The sequence below is a fragment of the Panthera tigris genome, chromosome B1, assembly GCF_018350195.1.
Source record: "Panthera tigris isolate Pti1 chromosome B1, P.tigris_Pti1_mat1.1, whole genome shotgun sequence".
Classification (NCBI taxonomy): domain Eukaryota; kingdom Metazoa; phylum Chordata; class Mammalia; order Carnivora; family Felidae; genus Panthera; species Panthera tigris.
Window position 1 is genome coordinate 149,323,960 of NC_056663.1, and position 25,177 is coordinate 149,349,136.

A 25,177-nucleotide genomic window follows, 5' to 3' on the forward strand; every position below is an offset into this window, starting at 1 on the left:
TAAAGAGAGATCTGAATGTATTTGGGGGGGGGGTGCGCAGGGGGCCTATAATGACAGATCTAGGTTTTATAAACATTAGTCCATCAACTAGCAATCCTATTTTAGGATGCCAAAACCATTGTGGGGCTATAAATAGTAGGACAGATGCAGAGGGAACTGAAAAGTTTGCTTGGGGATGGTGGAGTTTCCATAACTTTTGGTTTTCATAAAGTGTTGCTCCATTTTCTCTGTAGTTATTACCAACACCCTTTGTGCCCTGCATTCGATACCAGCATGTCACTGCATTTCAAGTTTCACAAAATACCTCTGAGAGTTAGTTTCCAGTGGAAACAGGGAATATCATTTTAGATGTGGAAATTTACATTGGTGATTGTGCTTGGTAAAATTTCTCACTGAGAAATAAAGAGTGTAGTGATTAAGTGCTCAGTTCTGGAATCAGAATACCAGGGTTCACCCCCAGTCCTGCCATTTAATGGTAGTGTGATTATGGGGCAGTTAGTTACTTAAACACTATCCCACTTCTGTTGTCTGTAAGATGGGGATACTAGCTGTCTTCTTTTAACAGGAATGTTTTAAGAATAAAATAAGTTAGTGCATGGAGAGCATTTAGAAAAAAAAAACAGTATATGGTGTGTACGGAATAAATGATAGTTTTTTTATTATAATGTATTCCAAATATGACATCATATTATATAATGTATTCTGATTGGCAAAACCCTATAATAAAACCAATCGTTATTTATTGAATTCTTACTATGTTCCAGGCATTTCACCTAGATATTAAAATGAATTAACCCAATATCTCAGCAACTTTAATATTATTCCCATTTTACAGACAAGGGACTTGAGAAACAGATAGTTTAATCAACTTACCCATTATAACAGAATTCTTGGGAGTAGAATGGAACCCAGTCTGATTGTAGAGTTAATATATAGTACCTCTTCCCTACCAAAAATAAACAAACCATAGGTGATAACATTTGTTAAATCATTACATGTTTTAAAAGTTTATTAGTTCAACTCTTGATTAATGAATTTATTCAATAAGTAATGTATTTTATGATTAAAATTCCTGTGCAAATTTTTATTAAATCACAAAAATAGAACACAAGTTTCATAGCATCATAAAATGGTCAAGTCTTCAGAGCATTTATAAGCTCTCCTATTATATAATTATATAAATAAGGAAACACCCGGAATAGTGCCACAATTTTATTCTAGATGATACAGCTAGTCGCTGAGTATATTTCAAGACTACTGATTTAGGTCTCCTTTCAGGACATTATACTTAAATGACATATATTTACCTAAGTCACTTTGTTAGCAATGCTTCATGAAAATATTACCCACATATTTGAAAGAAGAATACATCGTTATCATCATCAGCGTTACATTGTTATTACTTTCAGAGGTGATGCATAGATGGATTCGGTGTGGAGGATGAGCCCGCACAATGAACTATTTCTTTTCAAACGATTTCTGCAATTTTTACCTTTATCCTTCCAAGTATTATTTTTTACTCTGTAATAGAACCGCTGACAAGTTTTACACCCGGCTCAAGAATAAAGGCTGTTCTCGACACGGTGCCTGCTCAGAGCAGCTTTACGGAAATCCCCAGCTTTACGTTCAATCCTCCGATTGCCTAGCCAGCAAAAGAGGAGAAAACAGTTAGAGAAAGGGAGGGCGGGGCTATGGGAAAGATGGGGCGGGGCTGCGGCGGGCCCTGCGAGGGGCGGGACTGTTGGAGTGTCCAATGTGAGGGCGGGCCTTTAACGGCTTTCTGTACGGTTGAGCGGTTCGTTTTGCGCATGTGCAGACCGTTTCAAACCGCGGAGACCGCTGGGTGCTCCGGAAGGGCCGAGCCAATGGGTGAAGAGCGTCGGTAGCGCGCTTACTAGCTCGCAGTTCCTTCAGTTTTGCCACCTCCCACCTCAGGGGCGCTCCTGGGGTGCCGCCTAACTGCTCCTCCCGCGACTCTGTCTGTGCCGGGCTTCTTCGAGTCACGGCCCGCGAGGGCTTGCGTGCCAGACCCCCGGCGCGGGTGGGGCCGGGTCGGAAAATGGCTGCGACGGGTCTGGTAAGTGCAGGCTCCTGCCGCTTCTGCGTATGGGAGCTCGGCCGCCCCTGGCACCTGCGCTCGGGGCGGGAGAGAATGAAATGTTTTACTGTGGCTTCTTGGAGATTTCAGTGGAAAAGCCCGCCAAGTTTTTGAGATCAGAGCTGGTCGTGTGCTGATAGCCAGGAGTTAACTTCCTTGTATTGTTTCCCCACAGGTTTCTTTTCGTTTTGGTTGTGATGGCATCTGTCTCTTCAGAGAATCTTGTGATTGCTACTGTTTTGGTCTAACTCTGGTTTCTAGTCCTCCAAATAATTTTCTGTCTATAGAAGTTTTGAAACGCCTAAAAAGTGTGGACTTGCTGGTCTGCAGAAGCATATTATTTGTGGAGTGCTTGTTACTGGTAAAGTTTTCTGAAAGGCAGGTGTTAGTTAAAAAGTGCTTAAGGTATGAATGCCCAAGGGGGCGGGAACTAATTTTTTGTTTCCGTGTTATTGGACTCCCTTGGTATTCAGTATTCTGTATTTCACACTTTGCTTATAGTTACTATATATTGTACAACCCATGTCGGCCCCTGCCCTAAACGTGTGTTTTCTACTTTATTTCTCTTTTTAAGAAAATCTTCACCAATGATATCCCACTTATATAAAGTTATAAAGTAATGCTTGTTTGCATAAAGATGTGTAAATACTGTAGAGCGTCCTTTTAATGTGAGCACATACATTGTTTATATTGTATAGAATTAAACAGAAATAAAGCCATTCTCATTGTAGGAAGAGGAGGGGAATAAAATTTACCTAATGCCCACGGTTCCTTTTTTTAAAGAGTTAATTTTTTTAGAGCAGTCTTGGGTTCTTAGCAAAACTAAGAGGAAGGTACAGAGACTTTCCATATACCCCCTTACTCCCACACCTGCATAGCTACCCCTGTTGTTAGGATCCCCCACCAGAATGATGTATTTATTACAGTTGATGAACCGCATTCACCCATCATTATTGCCCGAAGTCCATAATTTATACTAAGTCTGACTCTTGGTGTTGTACATTCTGTGTGTTTGGACAAAAGTCTAATGACACGTAGCCATCCTTGTATTATCGAGTGTTTTTACTACCCTACATATCCTCTGTGTTCTGCCTATTTCTCCCTCCCTCCCCACTGAACTCTGGTAACCACTGATCTTTTTACCGTCGCGATAGTTTTGCTTTTTTCCAGAATGTCATATAGTTGAAATCATACATACATAGCCTTTTCAGATTGACTTGTTTCATTTAGAATGACGCGTTTAAGATTTATTCATGTCTTTTCATGGCTTGGTAGTTCATTTCTTTTTGGTGCTCAATGATATGCTATCGTCTGGATGTACCACACTTTATCCATTTACCTAGTGAAGGACATCTTGTTGCTTTCAAGTTTTGGCAGTTATAAAATTGCTATAAACATCTGTGCAGATTGTTGTGTGGACATAAGTTTTCAACTCCTTTGGGTAAATAACAAGCAATATGATTGCTAAGTCATGGTGAGAGTCTGTTTACTTTTGTAAAAACCACCAAATCTGCCTTCCAAAATGACTGTACCATTTATATTAAAAAATAAATGAGAGTTGGGGCACCTGGGTGGCTCGGTTAATCGCTTGACTTCAGCTCAGGTCATGATCTCACAGTCTGTGAGTTCAAGCCCCGCATCGGGCTCTGTGCTGACAGCTTGGAGCCTGAAGCCTGCTTCGGACATGTGTCTCCCTCTCTCTCTGCCTCTCCCCTGCTTATGCTCTTTCTCTCTTGCTCTCAAAAATAAATAAACATTAAAAAAAATAAATAAATAAATGAGAGTTTTCTGTTGTGCCATATCCTTACCAGCATTTGGAATTGTCAGTGTCCCAGATTTTGGTCATTCTAATAGGTATAGTGGTATCTCATTGTGGCTTTTAATGTGCTTTTTCCTGATGATATGTGATGTGGAGCATCTTTTCATATGCTTTTTTACCATCTGTACATCTTATCTGAGGTATAAGGTCTTTGGCCCATTTAGTTTTTAATTGGGTTGTTTATTTTCTTATTGTTGAGTTTTAAACATTCTTTGCATATTTTGGATAATAGTCCTTTTCAGATTACCTTTTGCAGATATTTTTTTCTAGCCTGTAGCTTTTCCGCTCATTCTCATTTTTGTTTGTTTGTTTGTTTGTTTTAAACCATATATTTTAGTTGGGTCAAATGGCAAGAATTCATTCTTTTTCGTTGCTGAGTAGTATTCCATTCTGTATATATACCACATCTTCTTTATCCATTCATCAGTCAATGGACATTTGGGCTCTTTCCATAATTTGGCTATTGTTGAAAACACTGCTATAAACATTGAGGTGCAGGTGCCCCTTCGAATCAGCACTCCTGCATCCTTTGGATAAATTTCTAGTAGTGCAATTTCTGGGTTGTAGGGTAGTCCTATTTTTAATATTTTGAGAAATCTTGTACTGTTTTCCAGAGTGGCTGTGCCGGTTTGCATTTCCACCAACGATGCAAAAGGGTTCCCATTTCTCCACATCCTCACCAACATCTGTTGTTTGCTGAGTAGTTAATTTTAGCCACTCTGACCGGTGTAAGGTGGTATCTAAATGTCGTTTTAATTTGTATTTCCCCGGTAATGAGCGGTGTTGAGCATCTTTTCATGTGTCTGTTAGCCATTTGGATGTCTTTGGAAAAGTGTCTATTCCTGTCTTCTGCCCATTTCTTCACTGGATTATTTGTTTTTTGGGTATTGAGTTTGGTGAATTCTTCATACATTTTGGATACGAACACTTTATCAGATACACCATTTGCAAATATCTTTTCCCATTCCATTGTTTGCCTTTTAGTTTTGTTGATTGTTTCCTTTACTGTGCAGAAGCTTTTTATCTTGATGAGGTCTCAATGGTTCACTTTTGTTTTTATTTCCCTTGCCTTCAGAGACAAGTCAAGTCAGATGTTGCTGCAGCCGAGGTCAAAGAGGTTGCTGCCTGTTTTCTCCTGTAGCATTTTGATGGTTTCCTTTTTCATTAGTTTTTTCATCCATTTTGAATTTATTTTTGTGTATGGTGTAAAGAAAGTGGTCCAGTTTCATTCTTCTGCATGTTGCTGTCCAGTTCTCCCAGCACCATTTGCTAAAAGAGACTTTTTCTCCATTAGGCAATCATGTTTTTAATTATTAAGAATTTTTCTTGGTCTTAATTTAGTTGTTTAGTGTTTATAGTATATCACTTTTTGTTTTATGAGTCCAGTATTTCAAATCTCTCTTGAAGGTACTAATTGGATTTTTGTTTTTGTTTTTTTCAAGTTTTTTCTTTCTCTCTCTCTCTCTTTTTTTTTTTTTTAAATAGAAGCCTAGTTGACACTCAGTGTTACATTAGTTTTAGGTGTACAACATAATAATTCAACAAGTGTGTATGTTGGCTTATGCTCTTCTTTCTCATTCTTGGTATCAGTTTTCTCTTGGCCCTTTTTCTTCTCCATTTTTAAAATTTATATCTTGATATTCATGTTTTGTTTTAGAGACCTCTGAGTGTCTCCTGATCCACAGATGCTGGTGATATTTAAGACAGACAATAGAATACAGTTTTTTAAACTTGTGTTTATAGGGATAGGGGATGTGAGAGTCTGTTACTCTGTTCATTCCCTTTCTCACTCTTAGCCTCCTCATATTTTGAGTTTTGTAGTTCTGCATTGTTATGGTTTTCTCCTGGGCAGATCAGCTTTACTCCTCATCAAAGACTGGATCCTCTGAACTAACTTTTGTCTGCTACTGCTTTTATTCTGTTTTATCAATTAACATACTTCATTTATTTTCCATCTTCTACAAATTTCTTAAATTTGTTAACAGATGGTCCTCTCTTCATTGTCTTTTTCATTGGTCTATGCCATTGTAGCCCTTAACTATTATTTTAGAGGAATCTTCCTGCAAGGAAAGGAGATAAGTAGATACTGCTTATCAACCAGCCTGAATTATTGGAAGCCCAGATAGTTGTGGTTTTGATGATGGGAAAGGTATGGGAGTAAGGGGAGGAAGATGGAATGATTCCCAGGGTGAACAAATTAGTATAAGCAAAGATTTTGAAACAGTAGATATGAGGCAAGTTCTCCTTCACTTGATCCAGAAGAATTCCTCTTTATGGTACTGTAATAGACAATAAGCAAAACTTGCTGAATGAACAAATGAAGAACTTAACTTTTCACCAGTTTGATGATTTACTTTTCTTTCAGGATCATCTCAAAAATGACTACAGAAGAAGATTTTGCCGACCGTCCAGGTGAGTTACATATTTAACTTTTAAGGTCATTTTTATTTCCATTTTTAGGAAGTGATTTTTAAAAGAAGAAGGGAGAAATTACTTCTGTCTAACATGATTTCTGTGCCCACTGATTAAGTATAGTCATCTTAGTGATTTTATACTAACAGAGAAATATTAACGCAAGCAGTGTAATGACTACTTAATGGCAGTGAGAAAAGAAATTCACCTGATAAATTATGGATCAGGAAGAGGTAGTCTCAGTTATAAGTGACAGCCATGGGGAAAGCAGTCTATAGAATGGATTGAATGGTAATATTACAAAGATAGAGCTCATTTGGTAGGGCTAAAAGAAAATGTGCGTATAGATTATAAAAAGAAATAAAAAGTATCTTTGTGGTGTGGAACTGTTCAGTATCTTGACTGTGATGGTGATACCTGAGCCTATAGATGTGAAAAATGGCACAGAATTAAATAGGAACAGAAACACACAAATGAGTACAGTTGACCCTTGAACAACTCAGGGGTGAGGGTTGCTGACCCCTGCACAGTTGAAAATCCTCGTACAACTTTTGACTCCCCCAAAACTTGCTACTAAAAGCCTACTGTTGCCTAGAAGCCTTACCAATAACATAAAATAATACAATAATACAATTAATAAAGTAGAGAATAGAAAATGTTATTAAGAAAATCACAAGAGAAAATACTTTTACAGTACTGTATTTATTGATACATTTTATTAATATATCATCTCTCTCATTATCTACATCATCTGTCATTACCTACATCGATACAGTTATATGATACAAAACACTGTAGATGTTATACATATTACTAACACTAGACATCAAATATGAAAAAGTGATGTGGAAAAGAAATTCACATTTTCATATTTATAGGTATAACGTACTGATAATGAAAGCAATATGATTGCTTTATGGTAGCCTAGTGTAATCGATACGATTGTTTCGTGGTAGCCTAGTCTGTACACTAATGAATGAATCATTATAAAATTTGTATGGCATATGGTATTATAGTTATATTCATAATACAGTATTAGAAACATTGTTAAGTCTTTTTAAAAAAATACCTGTGATGACAGGCGTGCTGTATGGTAATGTACTTCTTTGAAAGGAAAGTTACAAGACAGTAAGAAAATAAACAGATTATTAGTTTTATGTTAAATATCACTTACCCACTTCATTCAAGTTTTGCACATGATGTTCTACACACTGAATACTTAGACAATGATGATGATGACTTAAAAATGTCTCCTACCTGTCTTGCTGTACAGTTAATTAGATTTTCACATGAAGGTACACACATAACACAGTTTATTAATGGTACGGCATGCTGATTATTTACTGTTCATTAAGTGGAAGTGCACCATCATAAAGACCTTCATCCTCATCGTCTTCACACTGAGTAGGCTGAGAAGGAGGAGAAAGGGTTGAGGTGGTCTTGCTGTTTCAGGTGTGGCAGAGGTGGAGGAGGTAAAAGGGGAGGCAGGCACATTCAGTGAACTTTTTGCAAATACATCATAATTTCTGTCTGACTTTGCTTTTTCATTTGTCTAAAAATGTTTTTATATGGTACCAATCCTTCCACTGTTTAATTCAGTGCCTGTATGCCTGTAACTAAGGTCTATGTTATAAAAGAAGTCAAAAGCAGTCTTGAATAATGGGAACCCTCTGCCAGATTGTCTAATGTCAATTTGTTTTCTGGCAGTGCTTCTTGTATATCTTTTTCCCCATCATCTGGTACTGTTGTGAAAGTGCTCATCTCCATAAAGTCATCTTCTGTTAATTCCTCTGGTGTGATGTCTACTAGCTCTTGAATTCCTCCACAATCTGTATCTTGAAACCCCCAAACTTTTTTGCCATATCCATAATCTCATTCATGATTTTATTTTATGTATTTATTTTAATTTTTATTTATTTATTATTTTTTTTTGAGAGACAGAGAGAGAGAGAGAGAGCATGTGCACATGCTTGAGTGAGGGTGGGAGTGGAGAGGGAGAGAGAGAATCTTAAGCAGGCTCCCACCCAGCACGGAGCCAAGGTGGGGCTCCATCTCAGACTGTGAGATCATTACCTGAGCTGAGGTCAAGAGTTGGATTTTTAACTGATTGAGCCATCCCAGTTCCCCATGTTCATGATTTTCTTGATTTGCTCTGTTGTAAATCCTGTGAAGTCATGTACAACATCTGCCTACAGTTTTTTCTAGTAGGAATTTATTGTTTCGGTCTTGATGGTGTTCACAGCCTTTTCTGTAACAGTGATATCTTCAATGCTTTAATGCTTCCAGACTTTCATAATGTTGTCTCTATTGGGTTCCTGTTCCATAGTGTTGACAGACTTTTCCCTAAAGTACCATGTGTAATGAGTCTTAAAGATCCTTTTGACCCCCGAATCTAGAGGTGTTATGTTGGGGCGGGTAGACCATTTTCACTTCTGTGTTGAACTCTTGTGGTTCTGGGTGTCCAGTGGCATTGTCCAATATGAAAAGAACTTTAAAAGACAGTCTCTTACTGTCAGGGTACTCCCTGATTTCAGGGACAAAGCATTGATAGAACCAGTCCAGAAGAAGGGTTCTCATTGTCCAGCCTTCTTGTTGTAGTATAACTAAAAATCTGGCAGCTGGTGTTTAACTTCCCCTTCAAAGCTAGGGATTAGCATCCTTATAGATAAGGTCAGTCCTGATTATAAACCTGACTGCATTTGCACAAAACAGTAGAGATTAGCCTGTCCTTTCCTGTCTTAAATCATGGTGCTTGCTTCTCTTCCTTATTAATAAATGCTCTTTGTGGCATTTTTTTCTAGAATAGAACACTTTTGTCTGCATTAAAATCTGTTTAGGGAGATACCCTTTGTGAGGATCCTCAGTGATTTTCTTAATGGCATCTGGGAGCTCGTCTGCTGCCTCTTTCTCGTTCAGCAAAAGTTGATTTCCTGTTTATCTTGACATTTTTTAAGTCAGATCTCTTTCTAAATTATCAAACTATCCTTTGCTGGTATTAAATTCTCCAGCTTTAGATCTTTCATCTTCCTTTTGCTTTAAGTTGTTTTGTAATGACTTAACTTTTCTCAAACCGTATTAGAATCATAATCATGCCTTCTTTATAGCATCTCCTGCATCCACATAAAAGCTGTATGTTCCGTACAAGATCAAAAGGTACTTTGCAGAAAGTGCAAGGTTTTGTCCTGCTCTAGCCTACAAAGACAGCTTCATGAATTTCCCTTTCTTTTTTGGCAGTGGTCCTTATGCTGCATTTATTTATCTTGAAGTAGCAGGCAACCATATCTGCAGACCTCAATCTATGGTATATATCAAGTAATTCAACTTTTTCTTGTAGTGTCATGACATTTTTTTGTTTCTTGGGAACACCTCCAGCATCACTAGTGGTAACCTTGTTGAGTCCCTGGTGTTACTCAAGATTTATGGTAATGCACTAAACATGATGAAGAGTGGGAGAAGTATGAGAGATCACTTTTTACTGCAATACACAATTTACTGGAGAGGTGAATTGTTCACTCAGAGATGATTAGTGTTATATGGGCATTTTAAAGGGATAGTCACCAACAAGGGAGCTCACCACAATAGCAACAAGATGGGGGCTCCTGGATGGCTCAGTCAGTTAAGCGTCCAACTCTTTATTTCAGCTCGGGTCATGATCTCGGGGTTCGTGGGATTGAGCCTGTGTTCGGCTCTGCGTTGACAACACGGAATCTGCTTGGAATTCTCTCTTTCCCTCTCTCTCTGCACCTCCCCCCGCTCACATTCACTTTCTCCTCTCCCTCAAAAGAAATCAATAAAGTTAAAAAAAAATAGCAACAGGAGGTGGCTACAAAATTATTATAGTAGTGTTATAGCATGAACTATAATTAATTTTATGCAGTTATGATTTAATACTGTGTCTTTATATCTCTTGACTATAAATGGCACTGTGTACTGTGTATGTAAGTTTTGATTAATTTTAACTTCTAAGAATAGATTTGTGTGTATTTTATGATAGTAGATGATAAAATAGACTAGTATCTACTAATATCTACATCTGTTTTATGCACTGATGACATTCTTAACTTTTTGTTAAATATTTTTTATGTTTCTAGGCTTTGTGGTTTGTCTGCAAGTTTTTTAATTGTTGAAGGTCTCCAAAAAATTTTCTAATATGTTTACTGAAAAAAATCCGTTTATGAGTGGACCCATGCAGTTCATAACAATTTTGTTCAAGGGTCAACTGTATATGTAGAACTGGAGAAACCTAAATAAGATTAGTGGGTTGTATTGGTATCAGCATCCTGGTTGTGATTGTATAGTATAATTTTACAAAATGTTACCATTGGGGGAAACGGGATGAAGTGAACAAGGGATCTCCTTTATAACATTTCTTACAACTGCATGTGAAATTACAGTTAAAATTTTATACTGTTTCATAAGCTGCTAAGGGTAATGATACTGAATCAAAAGTGCATTTGAGAACTTGTAGGGAAGACTGTTACTTAGAGCTGTTAGGACTTGTGACTATAGAGTTTTTATTAAAGAAGTGTCTTAGTACTGATTGGATTTGTTCAAAAATGTTGATGTTCTTGTTTAGATATAAAAGTGGTCTAAGATGGCTTTAGATGTCACTGTTCATTCAAGGAGTATAATTGTTATTATACATAATGACATACTGCTTCACATACTTTTCTGGGAACTCTTGGACTCAAGTACTTGTTTTGTCCTTACATAGTAAAGGTGATATTTTTCCCATTAAGTAAAATAACATTTTATAATGAGATATGAAATTTTCAAGGTAGATGGTAACATAAATAGCAAGTGTCTTATGGAAATGATATGTGACATTTTCCCTTCATTCCTTCTTATTAGAGCACCTGACATTAATACGAAGCAAGGCCAAAACATACTGGAAATCTTACAAGATTGTTTTGAAGAAAAAAGTAAGGCTTCATTTCAAGATGGACTTGAGGGTTGGGTTGGATGAAAATTTGTGATATTCATTAATATTAAATTCAGCAAATGTGTTCTAGTATTTAAATAAATGTATGTAAAATGTTTTTCCAGGAATTTTGAGTACATGTGCAATCCTTTACCTTCTGTTACACTAAGGATAATACTGTCAAAAATGAGCATAATTTGTCATTTCCTTTAGGTCACACTAGAGTTCTATGGTCTAGAAGTCCATAAATAATTATCTTATGCAAGAGAAAGTATTTCATGTAATGGGAATAAATGTGCAGAATTCTTAGGATCCCTAAGAGAGAATGTTTGGTGATTCGCAGTTCATTTTAAAGAAATGGTGAATTATTGCAAAAACTTTTCTAAGTGCTTGTCAGCATCAGAAGGTATTGAAAAGAGAGAATAGGCCAACCAAAGAAACAAACACAGAGAGTGGAAAAATATTTCTTCTATATAAGCTCTGAAAGAAGAGCTGGTTCATTATTTCTTCAGGAATCTTGTTTGTCTTTTTCAGTTCCTGATGTCTTCTAGGCACATTTGAATATTGAAGCGATGTTTGTATGTAATTTAAACTAATTGTGTTTAAAGAGTCAGCAAACGTCTTCACATTTCATGTAGGGCTTCTTTTAATTATAACTCAAAGATTTTATACCATATGTCATTTAAACTTTTTTTTTTTTTTTTTTGCTTTTTTTAAGGTCTTTATGATTTTAGCACAAATTCTACAAAATCAGTGCTTTATTCAACACCTAAAATGGAAGACATTTGTATTCAGTCATCAAGCAAAGAGGTAAGTCAAAAAGGAGAGCTGATACAGCTTTAATAAGTGAAGCATTACACAATATAGTTACATCTATTTTAGTTGTTTGTAAGTCTTATTCTTAGAAGGGAATCCTATATTCCCATTGACTTTCTATAATTTGGAGGTGGTTTGTGAAAATTCTGACTTGACATTTCCTGTGTTTGAAATTGGAGGTATGGGTTTAGAATTATAAAATTTTGGGGTGTCTGGGTGGCTCAGTTGAGCATCTAACTCTTGATTTCGGCTCAGGTCATGATCTCATGGTTTGTGGGTTTGAGCCCCGCATAGGGCTCATTGGTGTGGAGCCTGCTTGGGATTCTCTCTCTCTCCCTCTCTCTCTGTGCTCCCTCTCTCTCAGAATGAATAAAAAAAAACAAAAACAGGGGCGCCTGGGTGGCTCAGTCGGTTAGGCGGCCGACTTCGGCTCAGGTCATGATCTCACGGTCCATGAGTTCGAGCCCTGCGTCAGGCTCTGTGCTGACAGCTCAGAGCCTGGAGCCTGTTTCAGATTCTGTGTCTCCCTCTCTCTTACCCTCCCCCGTTCATGCTTTGTCTCTCTCTGTCTCAAAAATAAATAAATGTTAAAAAAAAAAAAAACAAAAAACCCCTTGGGGAAAAAAAAAAAGAAATACCAAATTTTAACAAAATTATTTTCACCTTTCCTAAAATAATAATTAAATTAGGTTTTTAGGAAAGTAGGCAATGACTTAAGTTCCTAATCCAGATTTGAAAATTTGGTTGTTTTCTGAATATTGAGGTTAATCTATTGCTGTATAAGGGAACCAGTCTTTTTTTTCTTTTTTTTTTTTTAATGTTTATTTATTTTTGAAAGAGAGAGTGTGAACTGGGGAGGGTCAGAGAAAGAGGGGCAGAGGATCCAAAGAGGGCTGTGTACTAACAGCAGTGAGCTCAGTGTGGGGCTCAAACTCATGAACCACAAGATCATGACCTGAGCTAAAGTCACATGCTCAACTGACTGAACCACCTGGGTGCCCTGGGAATCAATCTTTTATAGATCATATCTTAAGAGGATAGGTTGACTTAACTCTACAAAATAGCCAACTTTCAAATAGAGTTTGTGAAGCTAATGAATAAAGACAAGTTATTCAAAAGCACAATACTAATTGGAGAGAAAAATTATGTGGTGCTAGAAATAGCTTTACTAGAAATTTGTATAAACATCTAATTATACAGTTGACCCTTGAACAATGCAGAGGTTAGGGTTGCTGACCCACTTGTTAGTTGAAAATCCACTTAAAACTTTTGACTCCCAAATATTTAATTACTAATAGCCTACTGTTGACCAGAAGCCTTACTGATAATGTAAACAATTGGTTAACATGTATTTTGTATGTTATGTGTATTATATACTGTATTCTTATAATAAAGTAAGCTAGAGAAAAGAAAATGTTAAGAAATTTATAAGGAAGAGAAAATACATTTTTGTTATTATGCTATATTTATTGCAAACAAATGTGAGTAAGTGGACCTGCACAGTTCAAACCCTTGTTCTGTGGTGAACTATATATAGCCTTTTGGTTCCAAGGAATGTAGACAGATCCATTTCTTTCAGAATTGAGAGACCTTCTTTAATGTGGTAAATTATACTGATTTTTGAAAGTTAAATCAACTTTTTAAGTTTTCTGGGATAAACTTGACTTGGTCATATGTATTAACCTTTTTTGATTTGGTTTGCTAGTATTTGAGGCATTTGCATCTATGTTCATGAACAGTATTGTCTTTTTCTTTTCTCAAAACATTCTTGTAGGGCTTTGGTCTCAGGGTTATGCTAGAGGTTTCATTTGTAGGTAGGATGTGACAAATTGCAATAGGCCACATTCCTGTTGCAGCAACTAGTTAAAAAGAATGAAATGCAAACATCATATTTTTAGAGACATGGGAGCTGTGGAAAGAACAAAGTCTAGGTAAAATTCCAAAGAGAGAAGAATCTTGAGAAGATGAGTTGATGATTATTAGTCATTTTTTTCCCTGAGAGTATTAACTAATTTGGGGTAAAAGCTGAGGGTTTTAAGCTGGTCCATACAGAGTGTCTACCATGGGGAAGCACAGCTTTTTTCAGGTTCCTCTAACCCTTGTTATTAAGATTTCTTGTTTGTAGTTTCTGTTTCCTGCAAGTACCTTTTTGCTTACCTTCGTTGTTTCCTTTTATTTTAGAGCCTTTTGTCAGATATCCAGTGAATCTTAGTGGTCTCCTTATATTTAAGAGTGGAAACTAAAATGGTGATTGCAAATTCTTGTTGTACAATAAAATTTGTACCTTGGTAGATTTTACTGTGGTATGATCTGAGCCATGTCATTGTGGATGTCCAGGTGTTAATATCTATAGGTTTTATTTTGTTTTTTTTTTTTTTAACTTGGTTTGGTAGGTTTTTCTAACAAATCTCTTCTGCTTGGGAGCTTGATTCCAATGACAAATGTTCTCAACCACGTGTAGCAGAGGGAAGGCACAATTTGAATGCTTCTGCCTAAAATCTCTATTTTTACTATATTACTGTTACCTTCATCTGTGTCTGAGTCTATAGTCTCTCTGATTCTGAAACTCAAGAGTAAACATCTACTATGCCAGAGTTGGGAGAGGAGAGGCTCTGCAACTCTTGACTACTTCGTATACATACTTTTAACAACTTCACTGTTCGTAGGCCCAACTTGGAGCCTCTCTTAGAGTGGCCTTGCATCTCTAATAAATGATCTTATGGGTTAAACATAAATGTGTTTCCTTCTGCACTTTCTCCACTTTCTGGACTGATTAGTTGCTGCTGATTTGCTTTCTAGCTTAAACAAAGTTTGTTGACATCTCCCATCTACTCCCTTTTCTTTTCTCTACATACTTCTGGATTTATACATTTTATTTATTTTTTATTTTCTTAAAGAAATATATATATTTTTTAAATGTTTATTTTTGAGAGAGAGAGAGAGTGAGCGAGTAGGGGAGGAGCAGAGAGAGGGAGACAGAATCCTAAGCAAGCTCCATGTTGTCAGTGCAAAGCCCAATGCGGAGCTCAAACTCATATGAGTCATGCGTGAGATCATGACCTGAGCTGAAACCAAGAGTTAGACCCTTAACTGACTGAGCCACCCAGGTGCCCTGGGTTTATACAGTTTAAAAAATCCTAATGAGGTTTCAAGAGGAACAGAGACTAGTGAGAGCTTGCTTGTCTTTCTTTATGTAATTGAGTTCTATAATGTATTCACTGAACAGTGCAGGACCTTCTTTACTTATATATCCCCCTATTGGTAGAGTTTTAGGTTGTTTCCATGTATTCATTATTACAGCAGTGTACACCTTTGTTCATGCCTCCTTGTGCACATGTTGTAAATCGAATTTCTCTAGGACATGCATATTTCAAATGAAATTGTTAAATATTGTCTATTTTTTCTGCAAAATGTTTACAAGTTTTGTTTCCTACATGCAGTGTATGAATGAGATTTCCCTTTTCTATATTTTTAAAATTTATGACTTGATATATTTCAAATGTACAAAAGACTATATGTATATAAGGTATTAAAAATAATATAAATGAACACTTATGTACTTATCCTTAGTGTAAGACGTATCAATCAATACTTTTGCAGCATCAGTGTTTCCCTTTCTAATCCTGTTCTTCTCCCTCTCCTCCCTGCACAAAGGTAACCACTATCTTGAATTTTATGTTCATCATTCCCATCCTTTATTTTATAGTCAGACTTTTATGCTTCCCACTGGGTCTGCAGAAAGTGCACTTGTTCTTTCTAGCAGTGAAGTGCATATAGTCTTTCTGCCCAGGGAAGCCTTCTGAGGCTTAACCCGTTTTTATTGGGGGCTGATTATATTAGGTACCCTCTGCCAACCAACATCCTATACTTCCTGAAGGAAAAAAACAGGTGTTCATTATAAATCACATTTTTATACAGTCTAGGCAGGCTGGCATGGTAGGCACAACCTAATCAGCTGGTAATAGAGGAAATATTCGGAAAGCCAAATTCCCAGCTGCCAGTCAAGGGCCAGCCTTGTAAGCAAGTTCTTTAAATGATCAGGTGTCCTATGTTAACTCCTCTAGTGAGTGAATCTCTAAAATATAGTTATATATATATATATATATATATATATATATATATATATATGCATGTGTGTGTATATATATACGTATATATGCATATGTGTATATACATATATATGTGTGTATGTATATGTAAATATGTGTGTGTGTGTGTGTGTGTGTATATAGTTTAACATGCCTCTACTTTGAACTTTGTGTAAATGGGATTATAACCTACTTCTGTGGCTTGTTTTTTTGTGTTTTTTTTTTGTTAACAATTATTTATTCCTGATTCTGTAATTTATGAATTTCACTATTGAATGTGTGATATTATATTATAGGTCTATATCATAATTTATCTAGTTTACTGTCAAGATAGGTTTTTGCTGTTCAGAGCAGCATTGTTTCTATGTTAGGATTTATGAAATTTCAACTTTATTAGATAATGCCAAATTGTTTTCTAAAGTAGTTATTCAAGTATATAACTCTACCAGCTGTTTTATTATTTTCCAAACTTTTTTTTTTCCAATTTAAAAACAAATGTATTCAATTGCTAATACAATGGAGTAGATCTAATGTTGTATATCTTTTAGGCTCAGTGCCAGAAATCACATCCAAAGTCAGTTCCAGTTTCTTCAAGGAAGAAAGAAGCCTCTAGGCAGTTCACTGTAGAACCAAGGGAAGTTGTCAACAGATCAGGTTGGTGGCATTCCCATGGGTGTTATTTGCTTAGACATATTTAAAAGGAAATGCTGAAGGTGTTACCTGTATTGGCTTGAGTGACGGGGTCATGGATTAGCCCAGGCAGAATGGTCAGTGTTTTTGTTTTTGTTTTTTTAAACATGAATGATAAACTTTTTTTGATTACTTATTTCTTTATTTTAGTGATAGGAACATTGATTACTATGATCTGGTAAGAGACATTAAGAATTATTACAGGGACTATAGCTTTAAGAATTTTCAAATAGATTTGTCTTTTTTTTTTTTTTTCCTGAACAATTAATATTATCTCACACAGTTTCTGTGGGTCAAAATTGAGAAGCAGCTTAGTTAGATGATTGTAGGTTGAAATCTCTCATTAGGTGGCAGTCAAGATGTTGGCCATGGTTGCAGTCATCAAAAGGCTTGACAGGGGCTATGGGTATGTTTCTAAGATGACTCACTCGTGGGCAGGAAGCCTTAATTCCTTCTCACATGGACCTTTCCATCGGCTTTTGAGCATCCTTTTTTTTTTTTTTTTTTTTTTATTAAAAGGGAGTTATAATTGACATATAACATATTAGCTTCAGGTACCCAACATGATTCAATATTTGTACATACATGGTCAGTGTTCTTTGTCTCTATTCTCCTTTTGTTCATTTTTCTTAATTATTTGTATGTGCTGCAACTTTTTTAAAAGTTTACTTTATTAATGCTTTTCAAATTAGAAGAGTCCTTCTTTTGAGGTAAGCCTCAAAGATTAAAAAAGTGCTACTGATTGTTACTGCCATCATCCTGCTGAGGTAACTTTGGAATGAAAACCTATGTAAATGTGTGTGTGTGTGCTTGCATGTGTGAGTGCATGTGCATGCATGCTTTCAGAAGAGGCTTTACGATTTTCTTTTACACCAGTTTTCTTTTACAGTATAGGCAAGTACCTTTTACCTGATCATTTACTGTTTTATTCTTTTTGCCATTTAGATAGTATTACGTGATCTCATTGTCACTTAGTGTCTATGTCTGTCATCACCACTGAATTTGAGCACTGTTTTTATATATTTACTGGCTATTTGAATTTCCTTTTATCTGAGTTGTCTATTCATATCCTTTGCCTATTAGTTTTTTCTTGTTTATGAGAGGTCTTTGAATTGAGTCTCTCTGTTTATCTGTAATTTGTGTGGCAGATATTTTTCCAAATGGTCCCTCGACAGTTGTATATTTTGTTTATAGTATCTTTAACCATATGATGAGTATGATTTTTGGAGAATGTTTATTTTTGAGAGAGAGAGAGAGCATGTGAGCAGGGAAAGGGACAGAGGATTTGAAGCAGGCTTTGTGCTGTCAGCTCAGAGCCTGATGCAGGGCTCAAACTCATGAACCATGAGATTGTGACCTGAGCTGAAGGCCCACACTTAACTGACTGAGCCACCCAGGTGCCCTGATGAGTACGATTTTTTATTTTAATTGTCAAATGTGTGATTTTTATGGCTTTTCTTGTTGTGGTATATGTAGTATCCTAGCTTTCATCTTAAGTTTTTATTTAAATTCCAATTAGCATACAGTGTAATACTAGTTTCAGGCGTACAATATAGTGATTCAATACTTCCATACAACACCAGGTGCTCATCACAAGTGCACTCCTTTTTTTTTTTTTTAATTTTTTTTTTTATTGTTTTATTTATTTTTAAGACCGAGAGAGACAGAGCATGAGCAGGGGAGGGGCAAACAGAGAGCAAGACACAGAATCGGAAGCAGGCTCCAGGCTCTGAGCTGTCAGCACAGAGCCTGACGCAGGGCTCGAACTCACAGACTGCGAGATCATGACCTGAGCCAAAGTCGGATGCTTAACTGACTGAGCCACCCACGCACCCCGCAAGTGCACTCCTTAACCCCCATCACCTCTTTCACCCATTCCCCCACCCACCACCTCCCTTCTGGAAACCATTGCTTTGTTGTTTATGGTTAAGAGTCTGCTGGGGCGCCTGGGTGTCTCAGTTGGTTACGCCTCCAACTTTGGCTCAGGTCACAATCTCACGATTCTTGAGTTTGGGCCTTGTGTGGGGTTCTGTGCTGACAGTGTGGAGCCTGCTTGGATTCTCTGTCTCCCTGTCTCTCTCTGCCCCTCCTTCACACACACACTGTCTCTAAAATAAATAAATAAACATAAAAAAAAGTCTGTTTCTTGGTTTTTCCTCCCCCACCCCATTTCATTTGTTTCTTAAATTTCACATATGAGTGAAATCATATGGTATTTGTCTTTCTCTGACTGGTTTGTTTCACTTAGCATTATACCATCTAGATCTATACATTACCACATTTTGTTTTATTCATTTATCCATTGATGGACATTTGGGTGGTTTCCACTTCTTGTCTGTTTTGAATAATGCTGCTGTGAATGTAAGTGTACAAATATCTCTTGTAGTATCTGCTTTCAGTTCTTTTGGATACATACCCAACAAAGGAATTATTGAGTCATACAGCAATAATATTTTTAATTTTTTGAGGAGCCACTAAACTTTTCTGTAGTGGCCGTATCATTTTACATTCCTACCAGCAGTGCATAAGGGTTCTGATTTCTCTACATCTTCACCAACACATGTTATTTTCTGTGCGTGTGTGTGTTTTGTACTAATAGCCATACTAATGGTGTGAAGTAGTATCTCATTGTGATTTTGACTTGTTCATCATTGTCACTAGGGAATTTTATTTTTTATTTATTTATTTATTTTTTTAAATTTTTTTTAACGTTTATTTATTTTTGAGACAGAGAAAGACAGAGCATGAACGGGGGAGGGTCAGAGAGAGGGAGACACAGAATCTGAAACAGGCTCCAGGCTCTGAGCTGTCAGCACAGAGCCCGATGCGGGGCTCGAACTCACGGACGGCGAGATCATGACCTGAGCCGAAGTCGGCCACTTAACCGACTGAGCCACCCAGGCGCCCCTCACTAGGGAATTTTAAATTAAAATAATAATTAGATACCACTACATACCTATAAGAATAGCTAAAATCTAAAAAAACTGTTTTTTTTTTTGTAACTCATTTCTTTGAGAGTTTTGGTCTTTTGTTCAGGAGAATTTATAACTAATTGTTAAGACATTTTTATGATGGATGCTTTAAAATTCTTATTAAATAGTTCCAGCATTTGATTCATCTTGTCCATATGTGTCCACTGATGATATTTTTCTTATTCAGGTTATGTTTTCTGGGTTTTGTATAATGAGTCATTTTGATTATATTCTTGACATTTTGGTTATTATTTTAATAGACTCTTGATTGTATTTAAATCATTTCTTATATAGCACACAGTTGCCTTGTTTTGGTTTATTGTGTAGGTTCTTGCCTACTTTTGGGGGTTTTATTTCTAGTGACAATTAAGTGTTAGAGTCCTAAGCAGTGGTGTTTTGGTCTGTTTGATTTTCTGATGCTGCTGAGATTCCAGGTCAGTTCTTGCTGGTGCTGTGTCAAGTGAATGGAAGGTGCTTTCCTTGGTACCCCATGTCCTCATTCACTCACGTCGGGGCTGGGGTCAGAAGCTGTTGGGATTGGATCTCCTTAAATTTGAGACAGGTGGAGGACAGGATGGGGGTGTAGGATTCTTTTATGTTTTTCCTGCCGTAGTTTAGACTGTCCATTGGTGCCCTTGTTGTGAAGCAAGGCCTGGGGTGTACTAACTGTGGTTCAGAATGTCACCTTGGTCTGGGAAGCAGTGGTTGGGAAGGTAAAGGCTTTAGTATTCTGCAGCTCTTTGTGAATCATATAGCCTGCTATTCTTGATTGTTAACTGGAGACTAGGTTGGTCCAGGCACAGGGTTAGTCCAGTACTTTGCTCCTCTGCTACTGCTGTCCTATAGAACTTATGGAGTGGGGCCTGAGTCTTTGCTGCTCTGACACTGCCACTGCAGAATGGAGTAGTTAGTGGCCCAAGTTGTGGAATGGGTGTTGGGGTTCCCCGTTAGGTCTTTGTTGTGTTTCCTTTCTGCAAGTCTATTGGCCAGAGAACCTAGGCTATTTTTTCTCCTATGCCTACTGGTGGTTCTGGATCGCAGGAATCTCTAGAACCCAGTCTGGGGGTACACGGGAGATTAAAAGAAAACCCAAGGGATTCATCATATTGTCTTTGGTGGCTTAAGGCTTGAGGTTCCTAGCAAATACTCCTTTTCCCTTCCAGCTTTCAGAGTTCTCTTATTGTTTCATGGGTAATTACCAGGGAATTTAGAGGGAAAAGCAGGGAAAGCTGAGTATGCTGTCTTGTTCCATAAATCTTCCAAAAGCCCTTTTTTGATTGTATTTAAAATTTTTAATATTTGCTTGTTAAGGATATAAATCAATATGAATACTACCCAGCAGTTCTACTTTTTTTTGACATTTGGAGGCATACGGCTAAGAGAATAGAGTGTGTGTATAAATATATAAAGGTATGTGTATATATGTATGTATATGTATACAAATATTATGTATAAAGAATATATTTTATGTATATCTTTATATATGTACATATAATTTTTTATGTATCTCTATACATATCTGTTATGTCTCTATATGTGTATGTATATGTACAAATATGGTCATTTAGCTGCCCTAGTTTACTGACTTATTTTTTTAAAGTTTATTTATTTATTTTGAGAGAGAGAGAGAGCATGAGCAAGTGGGGGAGGGGCAGAGAGAGAGTGAGAGAGAGAGAATCCCAAGCAGGCTCCACGATGTCTGCCCAGAGGCTGATGCAGGGCTGTATCCCACAAACCGTGAGATCATGACCTGAGCCAAAATCAAGAGTCAGACGTTTAACCAACTGAGCCACCCAGGCATCCCCACTAAATTTACTGACCTAAAGATCAAATGTCATAATTCTCTAAGATTACTTTATTATTTTAGCTGTGTATAGATTTATTCAAATCTTGAGTAAATTGACTTTCCATAGAATTGTGAATTTCTGTTGAGAATTTTTGTCATTTCAGAACTTCAGAGCATGGATTGAATACATCTTCACATTCATTAATTTCATAAATTAGAACTTTTAAAGCACTTGCATATTTTGATCATAGATCTTTGATTATAAACTTAATGAACTGCAAGTCTTTTGAAAACCCATTTCTAACTTGCTGAATTTTAAAAAGCACATTTGGCTCTAATATTATTATTTTTTGATATCTTTATATAATTTTCTTCTAGTTCAGGACCATGAAGTTCATCAGCAAATTTTGGCAACTGATGTTGTTTCTAAAAATACACCTGACTCAAGAAAAATGTCAAGTGAAAAACTAAAAGGTCATCACGGTGGAGTTGATGAAGAATTTTACTTATCTGTTGGTTCACCTTTCGTTCTTTTGGATGCAAAAACATGTGTATCTCAAAGTGCTGTCTCATCTATTGCCCAAAACAGAAAGACCTACACTTCTGAAAAGTCAGAAAATACATTGTCTTCAAGTACAGAGATTTCTCTTAAAACCAGAAAAAGGTGAATTTTTATTTACTTAAGTAATAGTCATCTTGTTTAAAAAATTTTTACCTTTTATATTAAAGAGTAAGTAATTTGGTCTTTTATGTATTTTATAGCAAGTATTGAGGAATATTAACATATTAGGAGAAGAGCATATATTTCAGTTTATATTTAATAATAGGAAAGCTTACAGTATATTTCAGAGAAGTTTGTGGGTAAACTTTTCTGTGGAAAAAAATTATTTTCTTCTAATGATAAATTTTCTATAACTCCTAAGAGTATTTTCTCTATGTTATTTGTAATTACAAGGATAGGTGTGTCTCAGGTCATTTCTAGGGTAACAAAGGATAAGTATTTTGAGGATAAGTTGTGGTAAACCCATGTCTATTTCTTGGGGTTTACATTTTGGCCTTTAAGAAGAAAAGTAGATCATTCAAAGTCCTTTGCTGTTGGGACCTTTGCAGTGAGTGTAACTAATATCTGTCTGGTGTCTTGTGTTATTCTTGGAGCCAAGAAGTTAAGTACATTCTAAGATTTTGCTATTCAAAATGTGGTCTACGGCTCAGTATCTAGAGCAATGCATTATCTGGAAACTTGTTAAAAATGCAGAATTTCAAACCCTCTCTAGTCCTGATGAATAAGAATCTACATTTTAAACTCTTCAGATGATTCAAAATTTTACTGTTTGAGAACTAGTGCTCTAAGCTATCGATTTTCTTGGCCTGTTCTCTTACTTTTTCCCATGGACTAATAAGGCATTTAATTTTCCTGGGCACTTGCCTTGTATATTTTAAGACGTTATAAATCAGCACTTACAGATTTTAAATAAACGTCTAGTAGAAAATTTTGTAAGCGGTCTGTATTCTTAACTGAAAGGTAATTCAGGAAAACTCCTAATTGAACAAATTTTGACAGTCTTCACCTTGCCGTCCTTTTACCTTTTAGGTTAAATTTTGAAGATAAAAATGTTTCGAAGAAAGTAGAAATACCAAATGAATTATCAGAAACAGAGGATAAAGTATCAGAAGAACCGCAAGAGAGGAAATCGTCAAGAACATCTCAGAAAAGAGTACAAGATTCAGAATATGAAGTTCAACCACAAACTAAAAAGAGTTTTTCAGCACTGTTTTTAGAAACTGTAAAAAGAAAAAGTGAATCCAGGTGAGTTATTAAGAAACTGTCCTTTGAGATGTTTGGTTTTATATTCTGTGAACAGTGTCATGGATTCTTAGTGCTATTTAACTAGAAGTTAATCTTAATTGGCACAAATTTTAATTGAAATTGTGCCCAACCTATAAGGAATATGTAGTTTCTTACCAGCAAATGACCTCCAAAACCATCATTTAATAAATACTAAGTTAACTGTGAAAGAAAATAAGTTTATTCAGCTTTCATTTCTTTTGCCCATTAGCTCGCTCTTTTTTCTTTTCTTTTCTTTTCTTTTCTTTTCTTTTCTTTTCTTTTCTTTTCTTTCCTTTTCTTTTCTTTCCTTTTCTTTTCTTTCCTTTTCTCTTTTCTTTTCTTTTCTTTTCTTTTCTTTTCTTTTCTCTTTTCTTTGAGTTTATTTATTTATTAATTTATTTTGAGAGAGAGGGTGGGAATCCTCAACAGGCTCCACTCTGTCAGTGCAGAGCCCAGTGTGGGGCTCCATCCCATGAACTGTGAGATCATGATCTGAGTCTGGATCAACAGTCGGATGTTTAACCAACTGAGCAACCCAGGTGCCCCATATTAGCACTTTCTAGTTTGTATGATATCACAGAATGAAGACAGTATTTAGAAATAGAATTATGTCATGGTGTATTTCACTATTACAGGTTTTAAGTCTTTTTTCCTTTTCTTCTGCTTGTGTTAATAAATGTATAGTCCTAAAATAAATTTTAATCTGTTCTTGCCTATTTAAAAACCTTCAGAGGTTTTTAACTGATTCTTAACTGTGATTCAGTGATTCTTAACTGTGGCTGCACAGTAGAGTTAACTAGAATTAATGGCAGCTAGGGTTGAGAACTACTGGCTTATATAAACTTCAGATTTACTAGCTGGTGTTTACGGCCTTTACTCTCCCTAGTTAACTCTTTTTGCCAGCTTGGTCATGCACATTTGCATTTGTCCCTGTATTGGCCTACCATTTTCCCTGGTCATGTGCCAGTCTCCTTTTCCTCTCCTGGTGACATCTGCTTCTTACTTCATGGATGGCTGTCTTCTTACTGTTACCTTATATGGCAGAAGGTGACAAGGGGGCTCTCTGAGGCTTGCTTCTTTTATGAGGGTATTACTTCCATTCATAAGTGTTCTGTTGTCATAAAGGCCCCACCCCCAAATACCATCCCAGTGGGGATTAGGTTTCAGTTTATGAATTTGGAAGTATACAAATATTCAGTCTGAGCAGGTATCAATGTTGTGCCTAAGCATATCTTCAGTTTGAATGATCTTGATATTATGGAAGTCCCTTGAAGTGGAATAGAGGAGCAGATATAGAGAATTCTTACTGGCTGGTTTGGGAAATCTTAATTTTTAAGTTCTTAGCATTACTTCTGTATATTATGAAAAATGAATAGATATTATGAGTTATATACAATAAAACAAATCAAATCTATAACAGATTGGCTATTTCTTTTTAACGTTTATTTATTTTTGAGACAGAGAGAAAGCATGAACGGGGGAGGGTCAGAGAGAAAGGGAGACCACAGAATCTGAAACAGGCTCCAGGCTTTGAGCTGTCAGCACAGAGCCCGATGCGGGGCTCAAATTCATGGACTGCGAGATCATGACCTGAACCGAAGTCGGATGCTTAACCAACTGAGCCACCCAGACTGGCCTACCCAATTGAGCCACCCAATAGGCCCCCAGATTGCCTATTTCTTTAAATGTTGAAAACTAATATTTCTATTTCTGTTTCATTCATTGTGGTCTTCTATTTATATTGACT

At 36.5% G+C, this 25,177-nt stretch overlaps 2 protein-coding genes across 19 annotated transcripts in view; one reads left to right on the plus strand and one right to left on the minus strand.

The window, feature by feature from the left end:
- The window catches only part of STAP1 (signal transducing adaptor family member 1), a 65,992-nt gene extending 64,013 nt beyond the window's left edge, over positions 1-1,979 (minus strand). For 13 of the 15 annotated variants that reach the window (XM_042984443.1, XM_042984442.1, XM_042984441.1 and 10 more), the window contains exons 1-2: positions 1,493-1,739; positions 874-946 (exon numbers count right to left, since the gene is read on the minus strand). The gene's annotated coding sequence lies outside the window, so the exon portion shown is untranslated. Of the gene's footprint in view, positions 1-873; positions 947-1,307; positions 1,740-1,895 lie in introns of those variants that run through there. The other 2 variants (XM_042984431.1, XM_042984435.1) reach the window with 2 other exon arrangements.
- CENPC (centromere protein C) overlaps positions 1,923-25,177 on the plus strand; it is an 81,004-nt gene continuing 57,749 nt past the window's right edge. For 3 of the 4 annotated variants that reach the window (XM_042984427.1, XM_042984426.1, XM_042984428.1), the window contains exons 1-4: positions 11,975-12,060; positions 16,703-16,808; positions 21,981-22,266; positions 23,194-23,409. In XM_042984427.1, the coding sequence (XP_042840361.1) occupies positions 12,025-12,060; positions 16,703-16,808; positions 21,981-22,266; positions 23,194-23,409 (644 nt within the window). In that variant the 5' untranslated portion in view covers positions 11,975-12,024. Of the gene's footprint in view, positions 2,078-6,282; positions 6,330-11,180; positions 11,252-11,968; positions 12,061-16,702; positions 16,809-21,980; positions 22,267-23,193; positions 23,410-25,177 lie in introns of those variants that run through there. The other variant, XM_042984429.1, reaches the window with a different exon arrangement.